At 37.9% G+C, this 27,430-nt stretch overlaps 1 protein-coding gene across 1 annotated transcript in view; it reads left to right on the forward strand.

The window, feature by feature from the left end:
• The first annotated feature begins 1,740 nt into the window (after positions 1-1,740).
• LOC136875502 (hexosaminidase D) overlaps positions 1,741-27,430 on the forward strand; it is a 70,215-nt gene continuing 44,525 nt past the window's right edge. Inside the window, exons 1-4 of the mRNA XM_067149051.2 lie at positions 1,741-1,979; positions 2,059-2,113; positions 2,204-2,419; positions 13,562-13,726. Coding sequence (XP_067005152.1) covers positions 1,933-1,979; positions 2,059-2,113; positions 2,204-2,419; positions 13,562-13,726 — 483 coding nt within the window. The 5' untranslated portion in view covers positions 1,741-1,932. The remainder of the gene's footprint in view (positions 1,980-2,058; positions 2,114-2,203; positions 2,420-13,561; positions 13,727-27,430) is intronic.

Raw genomic sequence — 27,430 nt, forward strand, 5'->3', positions numbered from 1 at the left:
TGAACTGTCTTATGCAGGTTAATTTCAAGGTGATTCATTTTCACCCATTTCTCGAGCTCTGTTAGTGTCTTTTGCGTTTCGTCTCTGCTCTGGGAACCTATTACCATGTCGTCTGCATATAATATAAGTGAAGTTCGTGGAGTTGTCTTTGTGATATCAGTAATGTTTGCTGTGGTGATGTTGAATAATAGTGGACTTCGGGGATCGCCCTGTAGCACGCCGTTCGTCTGTACGATGGGCTCTGAATTAGTGACGCCATCCTCTATAAAAATTTGGTTGAACCTCACTGGCAGTCGTAATAATAATACCCCTTTTTCAAAGTTGCGAGGCATCCCATCTCAAACGACACTCTCACCAACATGTGCTATCTGAAGGTATTTCGTTCAGGACTATTGTGAACACAACAAACTCAAACAGTCAGTTGGATAATGTCCTCACAGTGTCAAAATAGTTGGTGGTAGGAATGTATGGACACAGAATTGTGGAAGCTTCCCTCTCTCTTGTACAGTTGGGGAAAATGAGTTAGGTCATATTGATTCTCCCTCGTAACATTTAACCTGTATGGTACAGTACCTCATTCAAATACGAAATAATCACCTACAGGAATTTAAAGCGTTCACATAAAAGCACGTAGTGACTCGCATACTTCTGTATCAGTACTGAAAATCACAAAGTACGATCACAAACAGAATCGGAGTAGTTATTTTACAATCATTATTTACTTCAAACTCGTATTCATTATTACATTCAAAGTATGCATGTCCCGCACTCATGATCATATTGACACTACCGTAATCGAAACTTGCTTGAAGTCTATTTTGTTGTTAAGTCCGTTCTAGCTTAGTTCATGTTCTTTTACGGTACTTTTTGAGTTTGCCCGACTGTGACATATCTCTTTTATGATCCTTTCTGTTGACTGCGGAATAAAACTGGTTTGCTGGTAAACTATTTTCTTCTCCTCCCTGAATTTCTTCATTCTTTTGCTGCGATTTTCCTCCTCCTCCCCCCCCCCCCCCCCGTTTATGGCCGATCCGATGACTTTTGCCTTTGGTGCTTTTCCGTTTCCCGAACTCCAAAATTGTCAATTTTAATTTTAAACACTTTTCTATAACAGACACCTTTCGGAACACCGGGCGAGTTGGCCGTGCGCGTAGAGGCGCGCGGCTGTGAGCTTGCATCCGGGAGATAGTAGGTTCGAATCCCACTATCGGCAGCCCTGAAAATGGTTTTCCGTGGTTTCCCATTTTCACACCAGGCAACTGCTGGGGCTGTACCTTAATTAAGTCCACGGCCGCTTCCTTCCAACTCCTAGCCCTTTCCTATCCCATCGTCGCCATAAGACCTATCTGTGTCGGCGCGACGTTAAGCCCCTAGCAAAAAAAAAAAAAAAAACCTTTCGGAACACTGAGCGAGATGGCCGTGCGGTTAGGTGCATGCAGCTGTGAGCTTGCATCGGTGGATAGTGGGTTCGTGGTTTCGAATTCTACTGTCAGCAGCCCTGAATATGGTTTTCAGTGGTTTCCTATTTTCCTAGCCTTTTCCTATTCCATCGTCGCCATAAGACCTATCTGTGTCGGGGCGACATACAGCAACTTGTAAAAAATATACATATTTCGGTTCGATTTCAACTTCCTCCATGTCCATTTCTTTTTCTTCCATGTTCTGTTATTGACACTCTTTGAAAGACTTATTTTCACTTCGAGATTGTTTTCTTTGACAGTAGCGCATCGCAGAAATTGTTTTTGTTTTGATTGCTTTGAAGGGACCTGTCAAAAGCCACCTGAGGTTTACTAAAATGTGTTTAGGCAGAAAATCTTTGTTGTCAGCGCGGAAAAACTTCGTTTTTCTGGTTTTTATATAGGAATTGGTTCTAGGTGCCCCATGAAATACGTTAATAGTAGGTTGTTGTTTCTTAGTTTGTGCCTAAAATGAATGTTATCAATCAAAATAATGGAGTCTTTAATTCTTGGTTCACATAGGTAAGCAAGATATTGAGATACAGATAATCATACTGAGCGAGATATTTCTGGCCATTGATTCTGTATATTTTGTTTCCAGACTTGTTCATTTGGACCTTAAAGGTGCACCACCAAAGCTCACGTATTTGGAACAGGTGAAGTAATTGAAAAGAACAGCTTGCATATTTCGGTTCTGTTGAATTCTTATACTCGTCGAGGTTTCATAGGTCGTATTTATATTTCAGCTCTTTCCTCTTCTTCGGGATTGGGGTGCAACAGGATTGCTTCTTGAGTGGGAAGACACCTTTCCATACGTTAGAGAACTTGCTCCTATTGGCTCAAATGGCCCAGCTAGTCCAACTGGTGCATATAGTATAGAAGAGGCAAGAGTGTTGTTGCAACTAGCTGGAGATGCTGGACTAGCAGTTGTACCTCTTGTGCAGACTTTTGGACATCTTGAGGTACTGGCACACACACACATATTTATTTTCATTATAATTAACTTTATGATTCCATGATTGTCTGCTTGTAGTCAGTCTTTAACATTCCATTTAACAACTTTCAGCAAATTTAACATTGTTGGTGCTTATTGTACTGCTCTTCATTTTGAAATATTCCACTTTTGTCATATGGTCACCGATTTCTATATTTCAATATATGATTCCATTATTTTGATATTTGTACAGTAATTCAAGTCTTGGCCATAGTTTCGGGAGAAGTAGTGAAGTCATTATTGAAGATATCTTCCCTTGTATTTTCGATATTTCAGCCTTTAAGAACAGTTTTAATTTCTGTTCACACATAGTAAGAAAAAAATATCAACTTAGTTTTGTAAATCCATTTCTGTTGTTTCATTTGTAATTAGTAAAGTATGGTTTAGAAAACTGAAATTTTCATTTCTGTTCACTCCTGGTAGGATATAATAATAATAATAATAATAATAATAATAATAATAATAATCTGTGTAGATATTTAAGTAGTTCCGATTTCTGCAGTTTCAGTTAACCTGTCATTCCTAGTATTTTATCATTAGTATATTATTCCTAATCTGTGGTGTAGGGGTTAGTGTGATTACCTACCACCCCCGGAGGTTCAGGTTCTATTCCTGGCTCTGCCACGAAATTTGAAAAGTGGTTTGAAGGCTGGAAAGTGGTCCACTCAGCGTCGGGAAGTCAACTTAGTAGAGAGGGGTTCAATTCCCACTTCGGCCATCCTCAAAGTGGTTTTCTGTGGTTTCCCACTTCTCCTCCATGCAAATGCTGGGATGATACCCAACTTAAGGCCACGGCCGCTTCCTTCCCTCATCCGTGTCTATCCCTTCTGATCTTCCCATCCCCCTACAAGGCCCCTGTTCAGTATAGCAGGTGAGGCCCACCTGGGTGAGGTACTTGTCCTCCTCCCCAATTGTATCCCCCTGAACCAAAGCCTCACGCTGTAGGACACTGCCCTTGAGGCGGTACAGATGGGATCCCTTGGCGAGTCCGACGGAAAAACCAACCGTGGAGGGTAAACGGATTAAGAAGGAAGGAAAGAAAGTAGAATTATAGAGTGATTATTTTATTTGTTAGTACTGTATCTTGCGAGCTTGATCGCAGTATAATCCTTGTGTAGTGTATAGCATTGTTTTCCTCACAGTATACGTTAATTTTTTGTTGTTGATATTTTTCATAATATTTCATATTTCTGTGTAAGGGTGAGAAATGGCTGAGTAATGTAGGTGTAGACACTGCAGGTGTGAGTTGTTTTTAAGGAGTATGAGGGAAGAGTTTAGAGAGTTTAAGGGGAATAATCAGGCTTACAGTATAGGACAGGCTTGAAGGTAGGGTATGGTAGGTTGATAAGAGGGAAGGGTAGGAAGGGAAGAAGTTGTGATATGTAGATAAGAGGGAGGAGGAATAAGTGTAGAAGTCGTGGAAGACAAATCGGCTAGAAGGAAATTGAAGGCTAACTGGTCTACTTAGGCGGTGATTTCAGGGGATGTATCGGTGAGGAATTGGTATGAGTCACTTTTGGTAGAATTGCGGAGGGAAGATAGGGAACAAAGAAGTGTTACAGAGGAGGGAGAGATAATAGGAAAGGAAAGGGTAGGAAAGAAGAACATACAGTAGAGGTTAGGAAGAGGGGGGAATGGAACAGGGTTATGAGAGGAAAAGAGAGGAGGAGGAAGTAGGTTCCGCATCAGTCAGGAAAGATACAGGAGACCAGGAGGGCAGAGTATCTAATGGGATGGGTAGGGTTGAGGCTTTGGTCATAGGATACTGTGTGAAGGAAAAGGATCCAGGTAAGAGTGTTATCTAGGAATTAGGTTAAGGTTAAGTGGAAGGGAAGGTGTAGGGTAAGGAGAAGGTGGTGGTTTTTATGTTGGTACCAACATTGTTGGGATGTGTGGAATATGGTTATCACAGGTGAAGTTTAAGGAAGCAGAGATTGCTGTTAGGAAGATGCTGTATAGGAGGGATACTGACTGGAGGGTAAACAGGGATTTAAATGAGATTGTGGAGTGGGTATATGGGAAACGGGGCAGGGGTAAGATTTATAGATCTCGATAGGTGAGTAATAGATACAGATTTGCGCTCAAATAGCCTTCACCTGAACCACTGAGGTACTTGCTAGGCTGTTGGTTTAGAAAGGTTATAGAGAAGTGTATTGAGGGTAACTTGGTGGATTTGGGAGCAATGATGAGAGTAGGCCTAAAGGAACAGGAAGTAGAGTAAGGATAACAAAGTTGTTAATGTTAAATTGTATAAGTATTGTAAGGAAAGGAATAGAATTAAGTACATAATTTAGTATATTGATTTAACAGATTGTAATAGGAGTTGAATCGTGCCTGAGAAGTGATATATTGGATGCAGGAATTTTCTCCCTGAACTGGAGAATCTAAAAAGGGGGAATATCCATACTGGTGAAAGAAAAATATTTCTAAGCTATGAAAAAAGCTAAGGATGAGAAACATTAAATTCTAGGTGTAAGGCTCATCTCAAAAGATAATAGACAACTTGATAATTTTGGGATGTACAGACCTGGGAAGGGTGATGCAGAATTAACTTAATTGATAATGTAATGACTGTAGCTATGTGAGAGTGACACTAAAAGGGACATAATTGTAGTGGGTGATCTCAGTTTACCAAATATTAACTGGGAAAGGAATGCAAATGACAGAATGCATGACTAGGAAATGGTACTTAAGTTGAAATGAAATGGTGTATGGCTTTTAGTGCCGGGAGTGTCCGAGGACATGTTTGAGGATGTGCAGGTTAGAAATAAATAAAATTAGTAAGTATAGTTGTGAAAGTAAGGATAGTATGAAGGACCTTACTAGGAAATTTAATGTAGTGAAGAAGTCGGCTAAGGTTAACATGATGGCAAGAATAATTGACAATCCTATGAGTTTTAATGAAAAATGTATAGGTACTTTAAGCCAGAAGCAAGTTCCTGGAAGTACATTCCACGGATCATTGATGAACAATGGGAGTATATATATGAGGATTTGCAGAAGGCAGATGTATTCACTCAGCAGTGTGTAAAGATATTTGGATATGAGGATAATATTCAGATAGATGAAGTAACTAATACTAGAAAAGTACTTAAATTAACCTAAGATATGCTAACAAAGAGATTTACAAAAAAATACAAAAATTGAAAGCTAAAAAAGCAGCTAGAATTGATAAGATATCTGGAGATATCCTACAGGCAATGGGTTGTGATGTAGCACCATATCTGAAGTAATTATTTGATTACTAGTCCGACTCGTTGGCTGAACGGTCAGCGTACTGGCCTTCAGTTCAGAGGGTCTTGGGTTCGATTCTGGGCCAGGTCGGGGATTTTAACCTTAATTGGTTAATTCCAATGGCAGTGTGTTGTCTTCATCATCATTTCATCCTCATCATGACACGCAGGTCGCCTACGGGCGTCAAATAGAAAGACCTGCACCTGGCGAGCCGAACCCGTCCTGGGATATCCGGGCACTGAAAGCCATACGACATTTCATTTCATTTGATTACTGTTTACATGACAAAGTTATACCAAATGAATTGAGAGTTGCTTTAGTAGCCCTGGTGTACAGAGAAAAGGGCGATAAACAGAAAGCTTATAATTGCGTAATTACAGGCTGGTCAATTTGACATGTGTCGCATGTAAGCTGTGTGAAATGAAAAGTCTGCCATAGTGCCTTACTCCCTGCATTGGAAGTTACCTTTGCTACTCTTATATATTCCATTCTTTTGATTTGTCCAGACCATCACAGCTGGCTTAGTTTAATTTCCAGGAAGACATGTGGGACTTAAAGACTGAATCTGTTCGAACCCCACTGTCGGCAACCCTGAAGATGGTTTTCCATGGTTTCCCATTTCCACACCAGGCGTATGCTGGGGTTGTACCTTAATTAAGGCCACAGCCACTTCCTTCCCATTCCTAGCGCTTTCCTGTCCCATTGTCGCCATAAGACCTAAAGCAAATTGAAAAAAAATGACTGAATCTTATGGCCTGATTTCTTATTCTGTCCCTTTTAGTTTTGGCTACAATTTTGTGGAGGTATCTCATTTCAGATGACTGGAGCTTATTTTGGTGTTTGGTGGTCAATGCCTAAGTTTCACATCCTTTAAGCAAAGTTGGGAGAAATATTAGTTTGTAAACTCGAGCTTAATCGATTTAAATATATTAAGATGATTAACACCGACCTCGATAGCTGCATTACATAAAATCAGTTTCATGGTTTGTATCGCACTTTAATAGATTCACAATTAAGTATTTATTATTTTCCACCTAGTCGATACAATGATTGCTTAAGGTAATTTAATGGTTAAAAGTGGTACATGTTTCATATTTTATCAACATCTTCAGCCACATAACACTGTTTAGATGAAAAATATATAAAATTGACAAAGTAATGCTTAAGAGGAAGTGTCCTTAAAATTAACATAAGATTGACAACAGGCAAATGCTGGTGTTGTACCTTAATTAAGGCCACGGCAGATTCCTTCACACTCCTAGCCCCTTCCTTTACCATCATCGCCATAAGACCTATCTGTGCCAGTGTGACGTAAAGCAACTTGTAAAAAAAAAAAATTAAGATAGTTTCACTTTAATGCATTGAAGAGCCACCCCCATGGCCTGGGTTTAAGCTGTGAGATCACCGTCTAGTCTGCCTTCTCTCTGCTTTGATAAGATTTCTGGAGACATCTTAAAGGCAGTGGGTTGTGATACACAGAGAGTTTCTCTCTTCAGTTGGCCAGCAGTCGCACCCAGCTTATTTATCTGCCTCCCTTGGACACATCACTTCCCGTTACACAGTGCAGTGACAGCACAGAAATGCTCGCACTTCGCAGTCCAGGTCCGTGCTTAGAACGTGTATTAAGTGTTGATCTGTCGCTCCAACTGTTCTTCAGTCATGAAGTGTTACATCAGGGTATAATTCTCATAATGCCTCCACATGTGTACATGGTAGAGGAAAGGTATTTATGTACGATAATTATGTGAAAACAGAGTCTTGCAGGGAAGTCGTTAGGCGATTTGTAACACAATTTCCAGGTGTACGTCCTCCACATAGAGAGACCGTGCAAAAACTCGTAAACAAATTTATAGGAGGCATTAATAGACGAATAAGGTAGAGTGGTGTTTTTAAAACTAGGAAAAATCATAATATGAAGATATGATGTTGGAATTCAACGAGATAAATGGGGGCAAATATTCTTTTATAGGAAGAGGAGTTAGGGATTGGAATAATTTACCAAGGGAGATGTTCAATAAAGTTCAAACTTCTGTGAAATTATGTAAGAAAAGATTAGGAAAACAACTGATATGGAATCTGCCACCTGGGTGACTAGTCTAAAAACAATCAGTTTTGATTGATTGATTGATTGATTGATTGATTGATTGATTGATTGATTGATTGATTGATTGATTGATTGATATGCTTTTCTATAAACATCAGAGCCATAGTTATAAGTTACAGGCCGGGCTGAGTGGGTCAGAAGTTTGAGGCGCTGGCCTTCTGACCCCGACTTGACAGGTTCGATCCTGGGTCAGTCCGATGGTATTTGAAGGTGCTCAAATACGTCAGCTTTGTGTCGGTAGATTTACTGGCACGAGAAAGAACTCCTGTGGGACTAAATTTCAGCACCTTGGCGTCTCTGAAAACTGTAAAAGTAGTTAGTGGGACGTAAAGCCAATAACCTTATTATTACTATAAGTTATGGTGTTTGTAACTTCTTATACTAAGTGTGTTAATCCTAAAAACTGATTTTTTTTTTTTTTTTTTGGTGTTCTGTAAGGCACTTGTTGTAGTGTAGATTGTATGTAACGAGTAGGGCCCAGATTTTTAGGTTTTAAACTATTTTATTCCTTGTTAGCTAACTGCAGCATTTTAACTTATCCATTTCATTACCATTAGATTGAATTACTCAAATCTTATAAAACCTAAAAATGGCTAATAAGATGTTAAAACCTTTAAAAAAATATAAATGGGCTATTCTACACAATATTACATTATTTTGAAATAGAAGTACCAAATATTCATGAATGGGAATGATTTTTTAGAAAGAAACATTATGCATGACTTTTTGAAACGACTTAATGGTTTGGAAGTGGTTTGTAAGAATAACTTGAGCGAGCAAAACTATGTGACAATATTATTCCACCAGGGTACAGCACAAATCAAGAGGCAGCCCCCTGGCATTCACTGATCTGTATCTAGCGGGTACAAGCCCGCGCAACTTGCCAGCTTCAGTGCAACTCTCGTTTTCAATTGACTACCGCCAGCTACTGCGCTGTTCACTGTTTAGCTCTATACACATTATTGTGCGACAGACTAAAATTAATTTTCCCTATAAATCAATTATTATGGCAGTTTAAGAACCTTACAAATCTTGGAAGTAGCGATACCTAAAAGCAAGTCATCTTGAAGTTGGTTGATACACCAGTGGATTGGTAACGATCCAGACTTCTCTACAGATGGCAAAATTATATTTTGTCAAGTCTGCAAAAAGCAGGTAAGGAATTACTTTGTATTTATCAAACCTGCTAATTAAAAAATTGTTCGACTCGTTGGCTGAATGGTCAGTGCACTGGCCTTCGATTCAGAGAGCCCGGGTTTTATTCCCGGCCGGGTCGGGGATTTTAACTTTCATTGGTTGATTCCAATGGCCCAGGGGCTGGGTGTTTGTGCTGTTCCCAACATCCCTGCAACTCACACATAACACTATCCTCCACCACAATAACGCCTCCCACCCTCATCGGAGGGTCTACCTTACAAGGGCTGCACTCGGCTAGAAATAGCTACACGAAATTATTATTAAAATGAAAGTACTCTCCATTACTGTAATGAAAAGCAAGTTTTATAGAAAATTATGAATGAGTTAACATAAATGTTATGGTTGAAAGTATTGGAAGTAATACCTCATAAGATGAATGCTATAGAAGTAAACCTTAGGTGAGTAACAGTACTGGGCAGTCCACACAAAACGAAAAGTTGACATGTGACCAAAAATCACATTTTGTGGAGCACAAGAAATCTACAGGACATATCAGCAACATTGCTATCAAAGAAAGGAGCAATTTTCCATTGCACCAGCCACTAATTAATTTCCAGTTTTCCTGGCACTTCAACGAATTTTAATATCTGTTTATGTGAAGCGTTAATTTAGGCAAATGTGCCATGGAATGCACTACATAATCCTGTGTTGAAGAAATTTCTTGAGGACATCAGTTGCTATAAGATACCAGATTGAGAAAAAATTATTTGGAAAAGCTGTATGTGAAAACTATCGAAGACATCAGAAAATTTCATTGGAAACTGCGTTGAAAGTGTTTAAGCGAAAGATCTCGCCGATATTAACCTATGGCCTGACACTAATCTGGGAACAACTGCAAAAGAAAGACATCAAAGAAATTGAAAAGGTAAAAGCTAGATTTCTGAAAAAAGCATTGGGAGTCTCTAAGTCTACCCCATCATGCTTAGTCTACCTGCTTGCCAGAGAACCCTTCTATATTGAAGATCTAAGGCTTGAATTAGCATTGCCCATGTCAGGAGCATACCAGAGCCTATTAAAGGAACTTCAGGACAAAAGGGAAGATATATGGCTAGATTTCTTCTCCACAGACGCGATGATCAATAGGGAATGGATAACGGCTAAAAGAGGGATACCTACCATGACCCCAGTGAACTGTGCCAGTGTAAACTCTGTGGCGATCCATGTGATAAAATGCAAAAACAGACAAATCTCGCTGACAAAATTCAGTAATAGTTAAGTGCTATATAAACTATAGAACTATACATTGACCACTATGGTTATAACTGTATTATAATATGTCCATTGGCTGCATTAAAAAAAAATTATCATTATCATAAGAGGTGATATAGGTGATTGTTACATCTGACTTTCAGTGGACAAGACCACAGATAGTTGCGGTCGTTATATCACAAACGTTGTGGTAGGTAAATTAGATGCCACAGAGCCTGGTAAACCTCATATTATACTGTGCAAGATGCTAGGAAAAAAACGAACCATAGCACCATAGCTTGCACCGTCTGAGATGCTCTTCACATTCTTTGGCCAAGAGAAAAAGTATTGAAGAGTTTCTACCCTAACATGCTGCATGTAACTTGCATAGCCTATGGCTTACACAGATTGGCTGAAGAGGTTAGGAATAATACACATACATACATATGTATACATTATTGTTTCTTCTGTGAAAAAGATGTTTCTTAAAGCATCAATCAGTCAATCAATCAATACTGATCTGCATTTAGGGCAGTCGCCCAGGTGGCAGATTCCCTATCTGTTGTTTTCCTAGACTTTTCCTAAATGATTTCAAAGAAATTGGAAATTTATTGAACGTCTCCCTTGGTAAGTTATTCCAATCCCTAACTCCCCTTCCTATAAATGAATATTTGCCCCAATTTGTCCTCTTGAATTCCAACTTTATCTTCATATTATGATCCTTCCTACTTTTATAAACACCCTTCAAACTTATTCGTCTGCTTCTAGCTGCATTCTCACATTCAAGGAAATGTTGCCTCAAACTCCCCTTCCTCCCGAACTCATCATTACTTGTTGGGGGCATGGCTCAATGCAGCCGTATACTATGCCAATCACTTATAAGATATTAAAAATGTTATAAATTTTTTAAATGTCGATGAGGCACTCTGCATAGCAAAGACTAAAACAGCTCTTACTAACAAGAACGCTATTTCACTTGCCTTCATTAAGGCACGCTTTGCTGATCTTCCTGCAGCTATTGAGCATGTTGAGTCTGCATTGCATTGAAGAAGGAAATACCAGGTCCAGTGGTGCAGCCTGTTCACTCAAGCTCACCAAAATTCTATAGTGGAACCCTGGATTTTCAACAATGAAGAAGTGTCTGCAATTGTTCAGGGAGAAGACGTTACTGATGAGGTAGCATGGGGAACAAAAGCTATTGCTTCAATGAAGTACGCTCCAATGATTTCTTGTTGTGTGAAGCATACATTTTCCTGCTATAAGAATATCTTCAGAGATGACACAAAATGTTTTACCCTGCAAAACCTGGAAATGTATTTAGTTATACAGTGTAACAGCAGGTGCTTTTGAAAATGTTTTAGTTTCTTGATGCATTCATTGGAAGTGACAAAAATTTAACCTACATACCTAAATACCACTTATTGCATTTGTGCGTAATTATTCTTTGTTATTTTTAATTTCAGTTGGAATGAAGTGTTTGAAGTACTTTCATTAAGCCATTCTGTCCCATATTTATAGAATATTTTGAAATAAGTTGTATAGTTTTGTACTAGAGAAGTTTGAATGAGTAGTATAACTTCAGTGATGATTGAAATGACTATTAAAAACTATTTCAGGAGGATTAAAAACTATTTTGAGCTATTAAAAAACTAAAAGGTTATTTTTAAGAACCCAAAAATGAGTAATGAGTCACGGAACTAATAAAAATGAAATAAACAATGAAAGTCATAGTGGTTAAACCTTTTATTCAGTTTTTTGGTTTGTCCTAGATTTGTGAATGGATAGTTATGTAATAATTATAATTGAGCAAGTGGCTGCGGGTTTGAGTCAAGTAGTTATCAGCTTGCATTCAGGAGATGATGGATTTGAACCCCAGTGTCGGCAGCCCTGAAAATGGTTTTTTGTGGTTTCCCATTTTCACGCCAGGCTGTATCTTAATTAAGGCCAAGGTCGCTTCCTTCCCACTCCTAGCCATACCTATCCTATAATCACCATAAGACCTATCTGTGTCTGTGCAATGTAAAACATTGTATTAAAAAAATAATTTTATAATGAAGTGTCTAATGTATGAAAAGAGACAGTGTTAGGTAGATGGCTGATAACTTTCAGTGGTGATACGCCTTTCAGTGCATATTCCTACCTTGGCCGTGAGTGACTGAGGCGGTTGAGGCGCTGGCCTTCTGACCTGAATTTGGCAGGTTTGATTCTGGCCCGGTCTGGTAGTATTTTAAGGTGCTCAGATACGTCAGCCTTGTGTCGGTAGATTTACTGGCACGTAAAAGAACTCCTGCGAGACTAAATTCCTGTACCTCAGTAGCTCCAAAAACCGTGAAGAAGTAGTTAGTGGTACATAAAGTAAATAATATTATTATGATTCCTACCTTGGCCACTCCATCAATAACCACTTCTTCCCACTCCTGTACTCCCTTTTCTAGTATGTTTGTCATTCTCCAGTATTGTTCCGTCATCATTAGGAGTACAGTATTTTCCATCTTTGTCTGGAAACGTAATGTAAAATATCTTTATTTTTTGGTTCCAATCTACTGTTCTTCTTTGTTTTCCTCATCCAGTTTTATTAAGCTGTCACTGTGGATCAGGGCTAGAGTGTCCAACTCATGATCGCAAGTTTACCGGTTCGACTGTGGATGAAGTAGTTGAATTTTGAAGGGCAGTCGAAAATCTTTGCACTCCTTTTCATTGATATTAGCATGTTACAGATCTCTGGAGGCACACCCAGTGTCTTTTGAAAAAATTAAATAAGCTCAGTCATAGGAACCATCTGTTAGAATTGCACTTTCGTTACTTGATAACAGCACAAGTGGAATGTCGAAATTGGTAAGCCTAGGCCTAAATGGAACTACATCAGGTCTGCAGCCCAGTCAGTAGCTTAGGCCCTGTACCATCATCATCATCCTATTTTATTTATTGAATGTCTAATATTAATTATATCAACTTGTAAGAAGTCTATTAAAGAAACTACAGTATTTAAAATAGTTTGTTGGGTCCACCTTGTCAATACATTTTTAATGATAGAAAATTATTTATTCTATCACACATGCTTCAGGGACAATATGCATTCCCTTCATCAGTGAAGTCAAATCAAGGAATTCCATAATTTTCAACCATTAAAAGTGTATTGACAAGGTGGACCCAACATACACTAGTTTCTTTAATAGATTTAAACAAGTCAGTACAGGATCAAATAAAATACCTATTATGGTTAAGTTTATCGATACTTGTAAGAAGGTTGTAAACTTCAACAGTTTTTATATGAATGAGCTTTCTTGAAAGAAAAAGGTGTGATGTGAAATATTCAATGTTTCAAGTGTTTTTGTAGAGGTGATTGTCTTATTGTATTAAATTAAATATTTACTCTTTTTCTTTCAGTTTGTACTGAAACATGATGAATGGAGAGTACTTCGGGAAGTTGAAGCTTATCCCAGCTCCATGTGTCCATCACATCCTGGAGCTGTGCCTCTCGTGACATCACTTATCAAGCAGTTTGTTGAGTTTCATCCTGATATACAATATTTTCACATTGGAGCAGATGAGGTCAGTGTATTTGGATATACTATTACTTCCCTCTCTCCCCTCCTCTTGACTATCTTTGATAGTTGTCATTATTGTCATCAACTTGATCAGTACCATAATCACAAACGTCGTCATGTTTAATGATAGATCTGTAGATTTATTCCATGAATTTTCTGGTATCCCACTATGGTGTTTGTAAGCTGTTACTCTCTTGGTAGATATATTCAGTTTTGGCCACACTGTCTGTCTGTTAGGTCATCAGCCCAGAGGGTGGTTGGGTCCTCAAATAGCATCACCAAAGGCTATGCAGTTATTTGGCCACACTAGGAGATTATATATACCAATTGTTAAGATTTTGATATGTGCAGGCTTGTTTTCTGGACATATTTTTGTTCATTTCCCTAAGTGGATTTAATGTTTCGAGAAGATGACTTGTTGGAAGAATTTCTCTTTTATTTTGTGTTAAATCTCTTAACTGTCCTTGAGTTGGATGGTGCTTGTTTTGTTTAAAGCAAAGGTTTTTTTTTCTTTTGACAAGTTAACTATGTCATTTCTATTTATCTCTCATCATCATCATCATCATCATCATCATCATCATCATCAATGTCCCACTCCAGTTACCCGGGTGTGGTTAACAAGCCTCCTCCACTCCTTTCTGTCCTTTCACTTTTCCTGCTCCATTACTTCTGCCACATCCAGTCTAGCCTCTCTAATGTCCTTCCAAATCTGATCCATCCACCTTCTTCTCGGTCTTCCAACTGGTCTCTTTCCCTTAACTTCTCTTTCCAGTCCCCTTCTTGCTACCCGTTCCTTTCCCATTCTTTTTACATGTCCGAACCATCTCAGTCTTGCTTTCTGTATCTTCTGTACTAATGGTTCTATATTTAGCTCTTCTCTGATTTTAAAATTTTGAATTCTATCTCTTCTTGTCTTTTTTACCGATGTTCTTAAAAATTTCATTTGTCTTTTTTACCGATGTTCTTAAAAATTTCATTTCTACTGCTTGGATCTTACTATCTTGTCTCTTAATAGTTACCAGCGTTTCTAGTCCGTATGTTACAATTGGTATGAAATACTGTATATATAATGTTAATTTCGTTCTGTTGGGTACTTTGTCATCCCATAAAAGCTCTCTGAATTGATGATAAAATGTTGTACCTTTACTTAGTCTGTTATTAATTTCAAGGTTGATTTCATTACTTCTATTAATAATGCTACCCGGATATGTAAACTGTTCTACATTCTCTAACCGTTCTCCTTCTATGTTCACTTGGCTTCTCTTTTTCTCTTTTCCACAGTGCATGACTGCAGTTTTCTTTTTACTAATTACCATTCCTAACTCCTTCAGATTTTCATTCCAAACATCCAGTGTACTTTGTACTTCATTTTCTCCCTTTCCCCAAATCACCACATCATCTGCAAATACGAAAGCATTCACTTGATCATTGCTAATACTCTGTTTATTCCTTTTGTGATTTCATCCATCAATATAATAAACAATAATGGTGACAGTGCACTTCCTTGCTTGAGACTTTTTTTTGTATAAAATATTTCAGAGTCATCACTCCCCACTTGTACCCTGCTGTTAATGTCATGATACAACATTTTTATCTTGTTAATTAATGATTTTGGTACATTCCTTTTCAGTGGGCATTCCCATACATGTTTTCTCTTAACTATATCATAAACTTTTTCCAAATCCAAAAATACGAAGATTATTTCCTTGTTCCTTTCCAGATGTTTTTCCATTATCATTTGCACTGTAAATATCAAATTTATTGTTGATCTATTTGGTCTAAAGCCATATTGTTCTTCCTCTGACTGCGTTTCTATTATATCCCTCAGTCTTCTGTCTATTACTTTCTCCATTATTTTTAGCCCATGTGATAACAGGGTTATACCTCTATAATGTCCGACCCGTTGGCTGAATGGTCAGCGTACTGGCCTTCGGTTCAGAGGGTCCCGGGTTCGATTCCCGACCTGGTCGGGGATTTTAAACTTCATTGGTTAATTCCATTGGCCCGGAGGATGGGTGTTTGTGCTCTCCCCAACATCCCTGCAACTCACACACCACACATTACACTATCCTCCACCACATTAACACGCAGTTACCTACACATGGCAGATGCCGCCCACCCTCATCGGAGGGTCTGCATTACAAGGGCTGCACTCGGCTAGAAATAGCCACACAAAATTTAAAAAAACCTCTATAATTTTCAGATTTCTTCCTATTTCCTTTTTTGAACAATGGTACAATGCTTCCTTGTTGCCAATCTTCAGGTATCCTTTCATCCTTCCATATGGCATTGAGGGCTCTGTATAGCCACTGTAGCCTTAATCATATCAACATTGAATTCATCTTTTCCATTTGCTTTACCTTTAGTCATTGCTTTCACTGCCCTTTCAAATTCCAACCATGTTATCGGGTTCTCTTCTTTTTCTCCATCTATTATTTCCATTTTCGTATCTCATTTTTTCCCAGAAACTTACAATGATTACTGATTACTTGCAATCTCATTTTTCCTCCGAGCAGTCATCCTCATTATAAAGTTTTTCAAAATACTTTGCCATCACCTTCTGAAGACCCTTTTCGTCATGTACTATGGATCCATCTTCTCTCTCTAATGCCTTGAATTTTTTCTTGATTTATTCTTTTTGATTTTATTACTCTGTATAATAGTTTCTGATTTCTTCGACTATCTTGCTCAATTTTGTTCGTAAACTCTCCCCAACTTTTCTCCATTTCTTCCTTGATACTCGTCTTTACTTGTAGTTTCAATTTTTTGTATTCCACATGTAACCTTTCTATCTTATTCTCATCCCTCTGATACATTTTTTGCTTTTCCTTATCCATTTCTTTCTTCACCTTGTTCCTTTCTTTTATTTATTTCTTTATTTATCTCTGCGTGTGAAGAAATACAGTACTAAGTTGTTATTTATTCACTCTTTAACTGCTAGAGTTGTAGTCTACTTATCTGATGTAGTAGTTTGAATGTCATGAAGTAGAGGATTGCCTGTAGTGGCAATGTTCAGTGGGAATTGTATACCCTGTAAAAGCTACAATAGCTGTGAAGGTCCTACACGAACTCTGAAAAGTGATAGCTAATGGAGCTCTGATGAAGAAATCACGTTAGGCACAGCTGGCCAATGGAGTATACGTGCTTTCAAGACAAATAGGAGCGTTGGTTGAAATAACTCAAGGTTATAACACCTAGTTGTGTATGACGGCTTACAGGCCAAAGCTTCACCAACTTCTTCTTCTGTTTTTCCTTCCTGATACGTTTCTACTTATGCAAGACGTTCATAGAGCCTCTTCAGATCTTCTCTTTTTTCCCCACAGTCTATTGTTCATCACTGTCTCCCACTGTAGTCCTCTCCAATTTACGTCCTCCTCCACCTTATCTCTCCGTCTTGTTCATGGTCTACAAGTTGGTCTTATTCAAGATTCTGTCCATTCCAGAGCTCTTCTTGTTAATCTTTCTTGTCCCATTCTTTTGACGTGGCCGAACCATTTCAGCCTATTTCTCTTCATAGTTTCTTTTAGGGGGTTGATCTGTAGCATGTTTCATATTGTTTCATTTCTTATCTTGTCCCTCCTCGTTTTACCCAGGATCCCTCACAGAAAGTGCATCTGTCACTTGTAATCTACTCAGATCTGTTTTGGCCAAGTCCAACATTCTTATCCATAGGTCAGTACTGGCAAATAATATGATTTATTGTGATTTTTACTTTGGTACAGTAGGTAATTTCCAATTTCCAATTATGTCTGATATACAGTAATAAAATTTTTAGCAATTTCTTATCCTTTCCAAAATTTCTTCCTTGATGTTTCCTTTCCCAGTTAGCTTACTTCCTAGGTATTTAAAAGCATGTACTTCTTTAAGAATATTTTCATTACACCTAACATCCTTCATTTTCCTGTTTTCTGTAATGTTTTTCATGACCTTTTTTTATTAAACTTGTTCCCATGCCTGCTTCTTCAATTGCCCTTTGCCATGTATTTACCTAGTTGTTCTTCCAATTTTTGTTCATTTTCTTCACATATCATCACATCTGAATATGCTATAACTTTCATTTCATTTGCTTTTGACCCTTGACGAACTTTCCTCATAATGTTGTCCGTCGTTGTCGGCTGTAACTCGATCCGAGTATATATAACTTATTCCTGCATACATTGACCAGTTCAGTTCAGTTTATGGATGTGTTTGCGATGACTAAACAGACCAATCCTGGCATAAAACATACGTCCACACAAATCAGACTGAATGGATGCAGGAGGGCGAGGTTGTAACTGACAGTTTTCTTGCTTGTCGCTTGGGCTCTTGATGTTTGCGGCGTTCTCTGTCAAACAAGTTGACAGCAGTGGATGTAGTGTACCGCCACAGTGAACGGCCCACAGCACATTTTTCCCATGTCTGTATATTTATACCAGTTGTCTTCATGATGTGTTTCAGCTGGTCCTTACAACGCTTAAGAGGGGCTCCATGAGGTCTACTGCCAGAGCAAAGTTCACAATAAGGAATTTGGCGGGGAAGCCTGGTACATGGCCTAACCATCTCAGTTGATGTGAAATCTCTCTATTAAATATAAATATAAATATAAATATAAATAATAATGACTAATGGAATTTGGGAGCCATAAATATACAAATAAATAATTCTTAAACTTTGCCGGCTGTTGAAACTCATCTTCAGGGTCGTTGCCTTGTGACAAGGAGATCTGAATCACTCGATACCTAAAAAATTAATATTGGAAAAGGAGTCCATCTGGTAATTTCCCCCACCCATAGAAATTAAACAGAATATATATTAATCTCATACAATATACTTAGTCAATTAAACCTGTATTTACCTAGAAATCCGAGCAGAGCTCGTCGTGATACACCCTTGAACATATATAACAAAATAAAGAGAATATTGATATAAATAATAAATGTCTTAATTTATGAAATAACTCTCTCTCAATAATTGGTACTCAGTTTATTCCGCAACGCAAAATATTCACACGCAGTCATGACTCATTTTTCAAGAATGGACTCCACTTTGCTGATGGCGTTGGTATAGTTTGAAAAGGCCCAACACGTTACCTTACGTAGACTCTCCGTAGAATTATATATGGCTAACATTCATAACCATAGAATGTTGTTACACTCCAGCATCTTTCTCCCTGGTTCCTTCAACAGCAGATCTCGAACTCCCAACATGGCATGGGACATCTTCCCATGACTCGTACAAAACACCTCTCAGATTACCACCAGTATCACCTCTGCACACTGCAAGCTGCAACTTCCAACTACCTACGCGTGCTTGCACCACACTAGCCCAAGCCAACACAACAGCATCTTAAAATAGCCCAGTTCCTGGAATTTTCCACCTCAGCTCCGTCAACACGTAAACCCCCGCTCGGAGACTCGTCACGTACACAACCGGGAGATAAACTGAGTGATCGAAACACACTAGTCCCAAATAAAATATAGAGAGTATCCATAATAACGAGAGTTCCAAAAAGAGTTACTAAGCCGCGACGGCTAAATACACACATAAATGAAATATACACATGAATAAATAATAATAATAATAATAATAATAATAATAATGACAATAATAATAATAATAATATCTGACCGGGGTTTGTCAGGTTACAGATGAACAATGATTGTTGCCTCAATTCTATTTAGCTGCACTTTGTCAAGAACTGCCATGTTGGTCACGTAGTTCTCCCACTTAATATTCAAGATGTATCTCATTTTCTGTTTGTAGAAGTGCTCAAGTTTTTTGATGTCACGGCGATAGAGTATCCAAGTTTCACAGCCATAAAGCAGCATGGAAATGACAACAGCTTTGTACACCATGAGTTTGGTATGCAGTTTTAGGTAGTTATTCATGAAGACTCTGTGCATTAACTGTCTGAATGCTACATGAGCAGCCCCAATTCTTTTATCAACGTCTTGTTCTCAGGTACACCGTTTGGACAAGATGCTCCCAAGATATGACAAGTGATCAGCCTGTTCCATTGTTGTGTCTAAGATGGAAATACTGAACTCAGGAAGAGTTAATCTTGGTTAATCGGAAGACCAAAGTGATCACATGCAGTTTTAAAGCAGTTGACTGGCTGTTGTAGTTCTGCAGGTGTTAGAGCAGGAGATGTGGTGTTGTCAGCATACTGCAGTTCTGTCACCTGGGTAACCAGAGTACGTCTCTGTGAGCAAAGTCTTGCCATATTGTAAAGGCCTCCATCAAAACGAAATTTAATCTCCATGCCTAAGTTGTTTGTAGATGATTCATGCAGTATGGCAGCCATGTACAGTGCAAAGAGTGTAGGAGCAAACGCACAGCCTTGTTTCAATCCATGAGTGATTGGGAACGAATCTGATACTGAGTTACCATGAAGAACCTGTCCAGATGTGCCATCATGAAGAGCTCAAACCAATTCCAGGCATTTCAGGCATCCAAAATGTCTTGGTACTGAATCAAAGTCTTCTTCCAGATCATAGAAAACTAAATACAGAGGCTGCTGTTGCTCTCTGCATTTTTCCTGGAGTTGTCTAGCACAGAAGATCATATCTGTTGTGCCTCTGGAGGTTCGGAAACCACATTGAGACTCAGGCAAAATCCTCTCTGAGATAACTCTCAGCCGGTTTAATAGAATTCTTGCGAGAATTTTACCTGCATTTGACAAAAGCGATATACCACGGTAGATACAAAGTATACCAATATAAATGGTCCGTTATTGGACATTATAAATTTTCCAGCTAACTCATTCCTGGTTGCCAGCGTTTCGCCCCCGTGTGCTAGGCTGGGCTCATCAGTTGGTACCTAGCACACGTACCAAGATGCTGGCTAGTGCATACCGTGGAGGCCACTGCGTAGGTTAATTGTAGCCACCGGCAGTGCCAATGCACTATGAGAGACTTTGTCTCGTTACCAAAAATGGATGCCTGCTTGGCCATCAGATGATATAGATGTTGATTCCCATAGGGAATATGAAATATATGTTCCGAATGAGTAAATTTATAATACCAATATAAATGGTCCGTTATTGGACATTATTAAAGTAGTTAGTTAAAGTAGTGGAAGTTGTAGAAAGTATGTTACAAGTGTTATTTTTAATATCCACCTATTCAATACAAAGAGATCTAGTAAATTAAGAATTAAATCTTATCATAAAATGTTACAAGGGACATGTTTCATCCATAATGCAACCTTTCCACCCCACGCCAGTTGCCGCATAGAACCAAATGACTGCATGATAATCCCTAAAATTTCGGGATACCGCCATATAGCACCATACGCCAAGGCGCTTGATGGAAAGGGACCTTTTTAGTCTAGAGTCAAATGCCACCTCATCAGGAAAGAACGAAAAAGAAAATTTTTCAGAATGATGGGTGAGCAAAAGCTTCTCCGACCGTGCAAGGATCTACTGCACCCTCCCGTTCCATAGAATCAAACCACCGACCTCCCAGGGCCATGGTGCGTTTGCGGCAAAAGATCAAAGAAAATAACACATAACTAGCTTAAAGGCATAAATGAACGGAAGGAAACTTGGGATACAATGTTATTCGGCAAAATGACAGGCAAACAAAAGTTTAAATACCTATTTATTGATCCTTGATAAATCAAATTAATTAAAAATTGACCCTGAATATTTATAGTATAATCATAGTTGAATATGCAATGTCCAATGGACTAAATACAAATTGTAAAATGTCAAAATTTAATTTCTCCTTCACCTCTTTCTTTTTCGCGACATGATGATAAATATTACATTATAATTTGTATAACATACTTTTTAAAAATCAGAAATATCCTTATAAATGCGACAGTTATCATTAAGAACTTTCTTCACTATCAGAAGAAACAATTATTTATACAACAAAAAAATTGAAGATAACTTGAAGTGGTCACCTAGCTAAATTAATTATATTACAAAAAGTAAACAAAGAATAAGTGAATACTAGTCGATAAAATCCTAATCAAAATAAAATGACTGATGTCGGGTCCAGAAATCGAACCCACATCCCAATGAATCCATTGACAAAAATTACGGAAATAAAACTCGATTTGTCATCCACATAAAGAGTAAAACACGACTAAAAGAACGTATAAAAGAGGAAAATATGTACATATAATATGAAAAGAAACAATAAACAATATACACATGCAATCGGTTGGATAAAAAAAAATTATGTGACAACAAAAATCCATGGTTGCCTCAGAACTCGAACCGATGATATCCAGGATGGCATCGACAAACGGGTCTATAAAAACTCCCTTTTTTAATTAATCATAGGGTCAACAAATAAATAATAATACTGGCGTTCCAGTTAGTTAAATATTATTATAAAATCTTACATGGAAAAGTGAAAGAATCCTTTAAACTATAATCGCTGCCTTCATTCTAAGTGGAATAGCTCGAACAATACAGTATACAGTAATCCTCTACAAGGGGCAAGCCCTCTTCCGTCTCCCCTCAGGTTGTAAATCTCTGGACGTCAATGCCCTAGCAAATAATGGACTGGTGTGGCAGAAATATCCTTTCAACATCTCAAGGTGAAACCAAATTGTTTCCCTTGGAACACATATTTGTTAAATAATCTCATTTCATTACATATTCTCATATCATATTTCCAAAGCTCCACTGGCTTATTAGTTCACTGCCTTTTCACAATTCTTTAACTCAATATCAGGCCACCTTTTATCTTATCATATTCACATCCTCAGAATTAGAATGACCAGGTTTGCTTCCATCCGATTACAGAATACAGCCTAGGTTTTTCCTACATTTTAAACTCAAACCAATAAAATCAAATATGGATTTTTAAACATATTCTCATATACAGAAAGGGAAAATATTCGACATTAAAGGAAAATGCTAATCTCAATAGGAGGGCGTTTGTTCGATGTCCAGGCATGTCACAAGTTACGCATATAATTAATACAGCCATCTACAAATATTATTATGCAAATTACGTGAAAATAAGAGTGCCTTCCTATCCTGATGTTAACAGCCGATAGTCCAAATTTGAAAGCATAATCACCATGCATTATCATAATAAGCTTGGATATCACGTAAATAAATTATACAAAATTACTGTTTGGCTCAGTACCAAAACAAATCAATATTCTATTACTTTTACCTAATCTAAGCACTCTCAGACTAACTAATATTTTATCATCACATCAAATACATGCATTACGTTAATTATATATATTTTTAAACCCATGGAGTAGACTATTAATTCCATGAAATGAATATAAATGAATATCAAGACCACTCACAAGTTCTCTCTCTAAATCAAAAATACATGCAATTTACATTTCTAACCTAATTTATGTGATCTGCATATTGAATAACCGCGCATTTATTTAGAAAAATTATTTCATTTTAGTACTTATCATCATTTTGTAATAATCCAAGGTTCGGGTCCTGGGAAAGACCCTCATTTTTCCTTTTTAAGCTTCCATGGTGTTGACGTTGGTCACGGGTTCATGTCCATTGCTACTCCCTCTGAGCGCGTTCATAATCCAATGGTTATCTTCTACACTTATAACAGCTTTTATGAGATTAACACTTGTTGCGTCACTTCAACACAAAAAAAATACAATTGTAACACTTTAATGAAATTAACACTTGTTCCATCACTTTTTAAAAAAAATTACAATTATACCGTTCTTGCGGTCACATAACTTCAACTTTTTTAAAATTCTATTGTTTGTAGACAATTATAATATTCTCGAAGATGTAAACTGTATATTTGCAGTCTGAAATACTAAATAAATAAGAACACCATCAAACCGTGGTTCTGCCTTGGATCCTTCGCGTCAAGTGGATACTGTTGTCATCACCGCCATTCCTTTTATAAACTTTCCCCCACTCATGCAAGAGACAGTAGCAAATCCCCACTACTTTTTTAAATTAATAGTTCCACGTGTCATATGACATTGGTAATACACTCAAACGTGTGACTCAGATTCTTAAGTAGTCTGGTTATGTGCGGAACCTGGATTGTTCGGCCATTTATTTAAAATTAATTATCAAAATAATGCCCCTACAATGTCCTCCATGAGGGTGCTGCGTACAAAGTAAGCATCCTGACGCTTAGCTTGTTATATAATGCAATAATCGCGTATTTTTCCACACGTTAATATATTATAAAGAATTGGAATTTTGGCAGATGTCTATAATGAAATCATATAACATCATCCCGAGGTTTCCTATATTAAATATTATGCATGTCTCGAAATCTCATCATACAAATGCAACTTGCAAGCTGGCAACATCGTGTTTCGGGCATTTTTTTAACGGGTGAAGGTATCATTATCGATTTTTCTGGCTTGACATTTTCTCCTCTCTCTCTCTCTATCCGTGTATTCTTTTAGTTAAGACGGAGTGGTGTTTAGCAGGCTACAAAGGTTGTGTAAGCAGGCGCAACCTAATGCAACTTTTTGTAACAAGTACGAGGGAGCTTTACAAAGGTTTTTCACTGCCAAATAATAATAAATAAATATGTACATGACCGATAAGGTCACAATATTAAGGGCATTATCAGCCTCAAACTCAAACCTGTAACGTGAATAATCAGGATCCACCGGGCGAGTTGGCCGTGCGCGTAGAGGCGCGCGGCTGTGAGCTTGCATCCGGGAGATAATAGGTTCGAATCCCACTATCGGCAGCCCTGAAGATGGTTTTCCGTGGTTTCCCATTTTCACACCAGGCAAATGCTGGGGCTGTACCTTAATTAAGGCCACGGCCGCTTCCTTCCAGCTCCTAGGCCTTTCCTATCCCATCGTCGCCATAAGGCCTATCTGTGTCAGTGCGACGTAAAGCCCCTAGAAAAAAAAAATAATCAGGATCCTGATTGTTCTTACAAATCGTAAAAAGAGGATATCAATCCAGGTGTTTGTCCAAGATGAAATTATTAGAATGTCTGTGGTTAAAATCGTAGTATCAAGCTGCATGTCACAAGTTCACAAGATTACACTTTCCAGAGCGCTGAGTCAATGCGCCCAAAAACTGTTGAGGGTAGAGCAATAAACAGCTCAATTTTTATAATGAAATAGAAATGTCTTTTCTTGAATATTCCTATTGGAGGATAAGAAAAAGTAAAGCTGATAGACTGTTAAAGATGTTAATTTCATATGTTAAGATAATACAACAGACTTCTTAAGTAGCTGTTCAGCTGTCTATAGTTTTATTTTACTGGCTTGAAGGAGTAAAATTCGAATGTGTTACAATAAGATAACAGTCTTCTTTAAGTAGTTGTGGGAGCAAGGAAAGGTATTCGGCTGTCTATAGTCGTATTTATCTTGCTTGAAGGAGCGAAAGTTGAAGGTATATTGACATTGATTAGAGCTTTTTGGTATGAAGTCTGTAACAAGAGGAGAGTGAATGCTTAGGAAAGGTATTTTTGAAGAGAATGTGGGTTTAAAAAGAAAAAATGGAGAATGTATAAACACTTACCCTTTCGTCTGTTAAGATGTAAATCAGTTTTGGAAAGGTTAGTTGAAGAAAACAATGTTATGTGTATGTTCATTTATTTCTTGGACTGTTATGGTGTTAATCAGTTGCTATGGTAGCATTGAATGACTGACACTTGTGCTTCTAGTATTGTATCGATGTGAGATTGGCGGAGGAGGGTGTGGTGGAGGGGAGGGGTTAGGTGGGGCGTTAAGTTTATGTGTTGTTGGTTGCGAGAGATTTGCATGGTTGGACAGGGAGGGACTCTTGTTGAGTTGCGGGAGATTTGCGGGGGCGGACATGAAGAGAGTTATGTTAGTTAAAGTAGTGGAAGTTGTAGAAGATGTTAATTTAAGATTTTTAAGAATGTAGTTATGTTTTGAATTTAGAGTTTGTAATAATTTGGGTAAACTTTCATATAATGGATTCTTAACTTCAGTTAAATCATTAAGGTTTAGATTTTTGTAGTAGTATTGGTCCAAAAATATGTAGATGGTTTCAAGTTCATTCATCAACTTTCTTTTGTCTACTCTTTTAGTAATTGTGAGGTCTTGTTCTATCATTGTGAAGTGATGTCCTGTTTCTTTCATATGGGAGCTCATAGCTGAAAATTTATTGTGCTTATTGGCATTATAGTGTTCTAAGTACCTAGTTTGAAAACTCCGGCCTGTTTGACCAATATAAGAGACGTTGCATTGCGTGCAGGTGAGCCTGTATATGCCTGAGCCTGAGTAAATGTTTTTGCTTCAATTGACTGTGTTGTGATTAAAAAATAATTTTTGGTTAGTGTTTGTTGTCTTAAAAGCTATACTCGTATTTTTTGTTTTTATTGGGTTCAAGACCTCATGAAAGTTTGGGTTGTTGTAGGTGAAGGTAACGAATTTGGATTTTTTGGGTTTGTCAGGGATGAGGTTTGTTGTTAATTTGAATTTGACCTTATTTATTAAATGGTTAATCATTTCAGGTTTATATCCATTGATTTTTACTAAATCCTTTATATAATTTAGTTCTGTTTCAAGGTTCTTGGGTGTTAGAGGGATTTTTAAATCACTGTAAATTAAACTGTGAAAAGTGGCCAATATATGGGAGTTAGGATGTAAAGAAGTATTTTTGATTGTTAATGGGGTGCGAGTAGGTCTTCTGTAAATTTGAATGTCAAAGTTGCCATTAATGTGAGTTACTGTGAGATCTATGAAATTTAAGTATCCATTGACTTGATCTTCCTTGGAATATTTTGGTCTAGGTTGATGGTAAATTTTACCATTAAAAGTGAAATACAGTGAAACTCCGTTAAGAAGTTCCCGCATAAGAAGTTTTCCTGCCTAAGAAGTGTCCCTTGATCAGTTGTATTAAGATATATGTATATTTTTCCCGTTTAAAGTGTTCTGTTGTAAATATATTTCCCGGTTAAACAGTTCAGATTTTGGAGCCCCTTGAGATAGAAAATGTGCGCTCAAAGCAGCCCATGGTTAGAACTCTCCAGTCTCCGCGCAAGTTGCATTCTGTGTTAGACCGCTCGCGGTGTGTATCTGGTGTCACAGAACCTGTGTGGGCTTGCCAGGTCATACGACGTCATGCTCTGACAACACGGACACCAGATGTTCACTCTCACCTTCTGGAATCGAATCGAACCCATCAGTCGAAATTTCCACTCCACCGTTCCATCTAGCAGAATAGAATCGAACGGGATTCTACGTGGGAAACAAAGCACGCAATGGATGGTTTGATAAAACTTTAATGCAGTAATTTGTAGGCCATGACAGGATGAAGTCGTTAATCGAGGTGGCCTAAACATTAATTAAAAACCGTTAAGTGTATTTGTCCACAACATTACTGTTAATCGACCACAAAATTGAATATTCTAACCTGTTTGATTTTTCATTTCCTTCCAGGCATTCTCTCTTACGTTGTTGTTGCAATAATACATATGGGTCTTGTCGTAGAGGAAATTATGTTTTTGAACTAAACTGAGAAGATTTTCCGTGTCCATTATTAGTGAGGTGAACGAAAACAACTTCCCGACTCTATGTAGGAAACAGCCGACTTGCCAGCTGATACACATGCCGCCAAACAGCCGGCCAAAAGATTCCGATCGTCTACGAAGTTGAATGAATGTTGATAGCCAACTGGATGTTGGTGGGAGGCACACAGAGGCATTGCAATACCACGTGTTGGTATAAAATTGAAAGTTATTTTTAATTTTACCTTTATATGAGCTAAACATTGTATTATCGTGTCACTCGTAATTATTACATCGCATTATTAGAA

Source organism: Anabrus simplex, chromosome 6, assembly GCF_040414725.1.
Source record: "Anabrus simplex isolate iqAnaSimp1 chromosome 6, ASM4041472v1, whole genome shotgun sequence".
Lineage (NCBI taxonomy): Eukaryota > Metazoa > Arthropoda > Insecta > Orthoptera > Tettigoniidae > Anabrus > Anabrus simplex.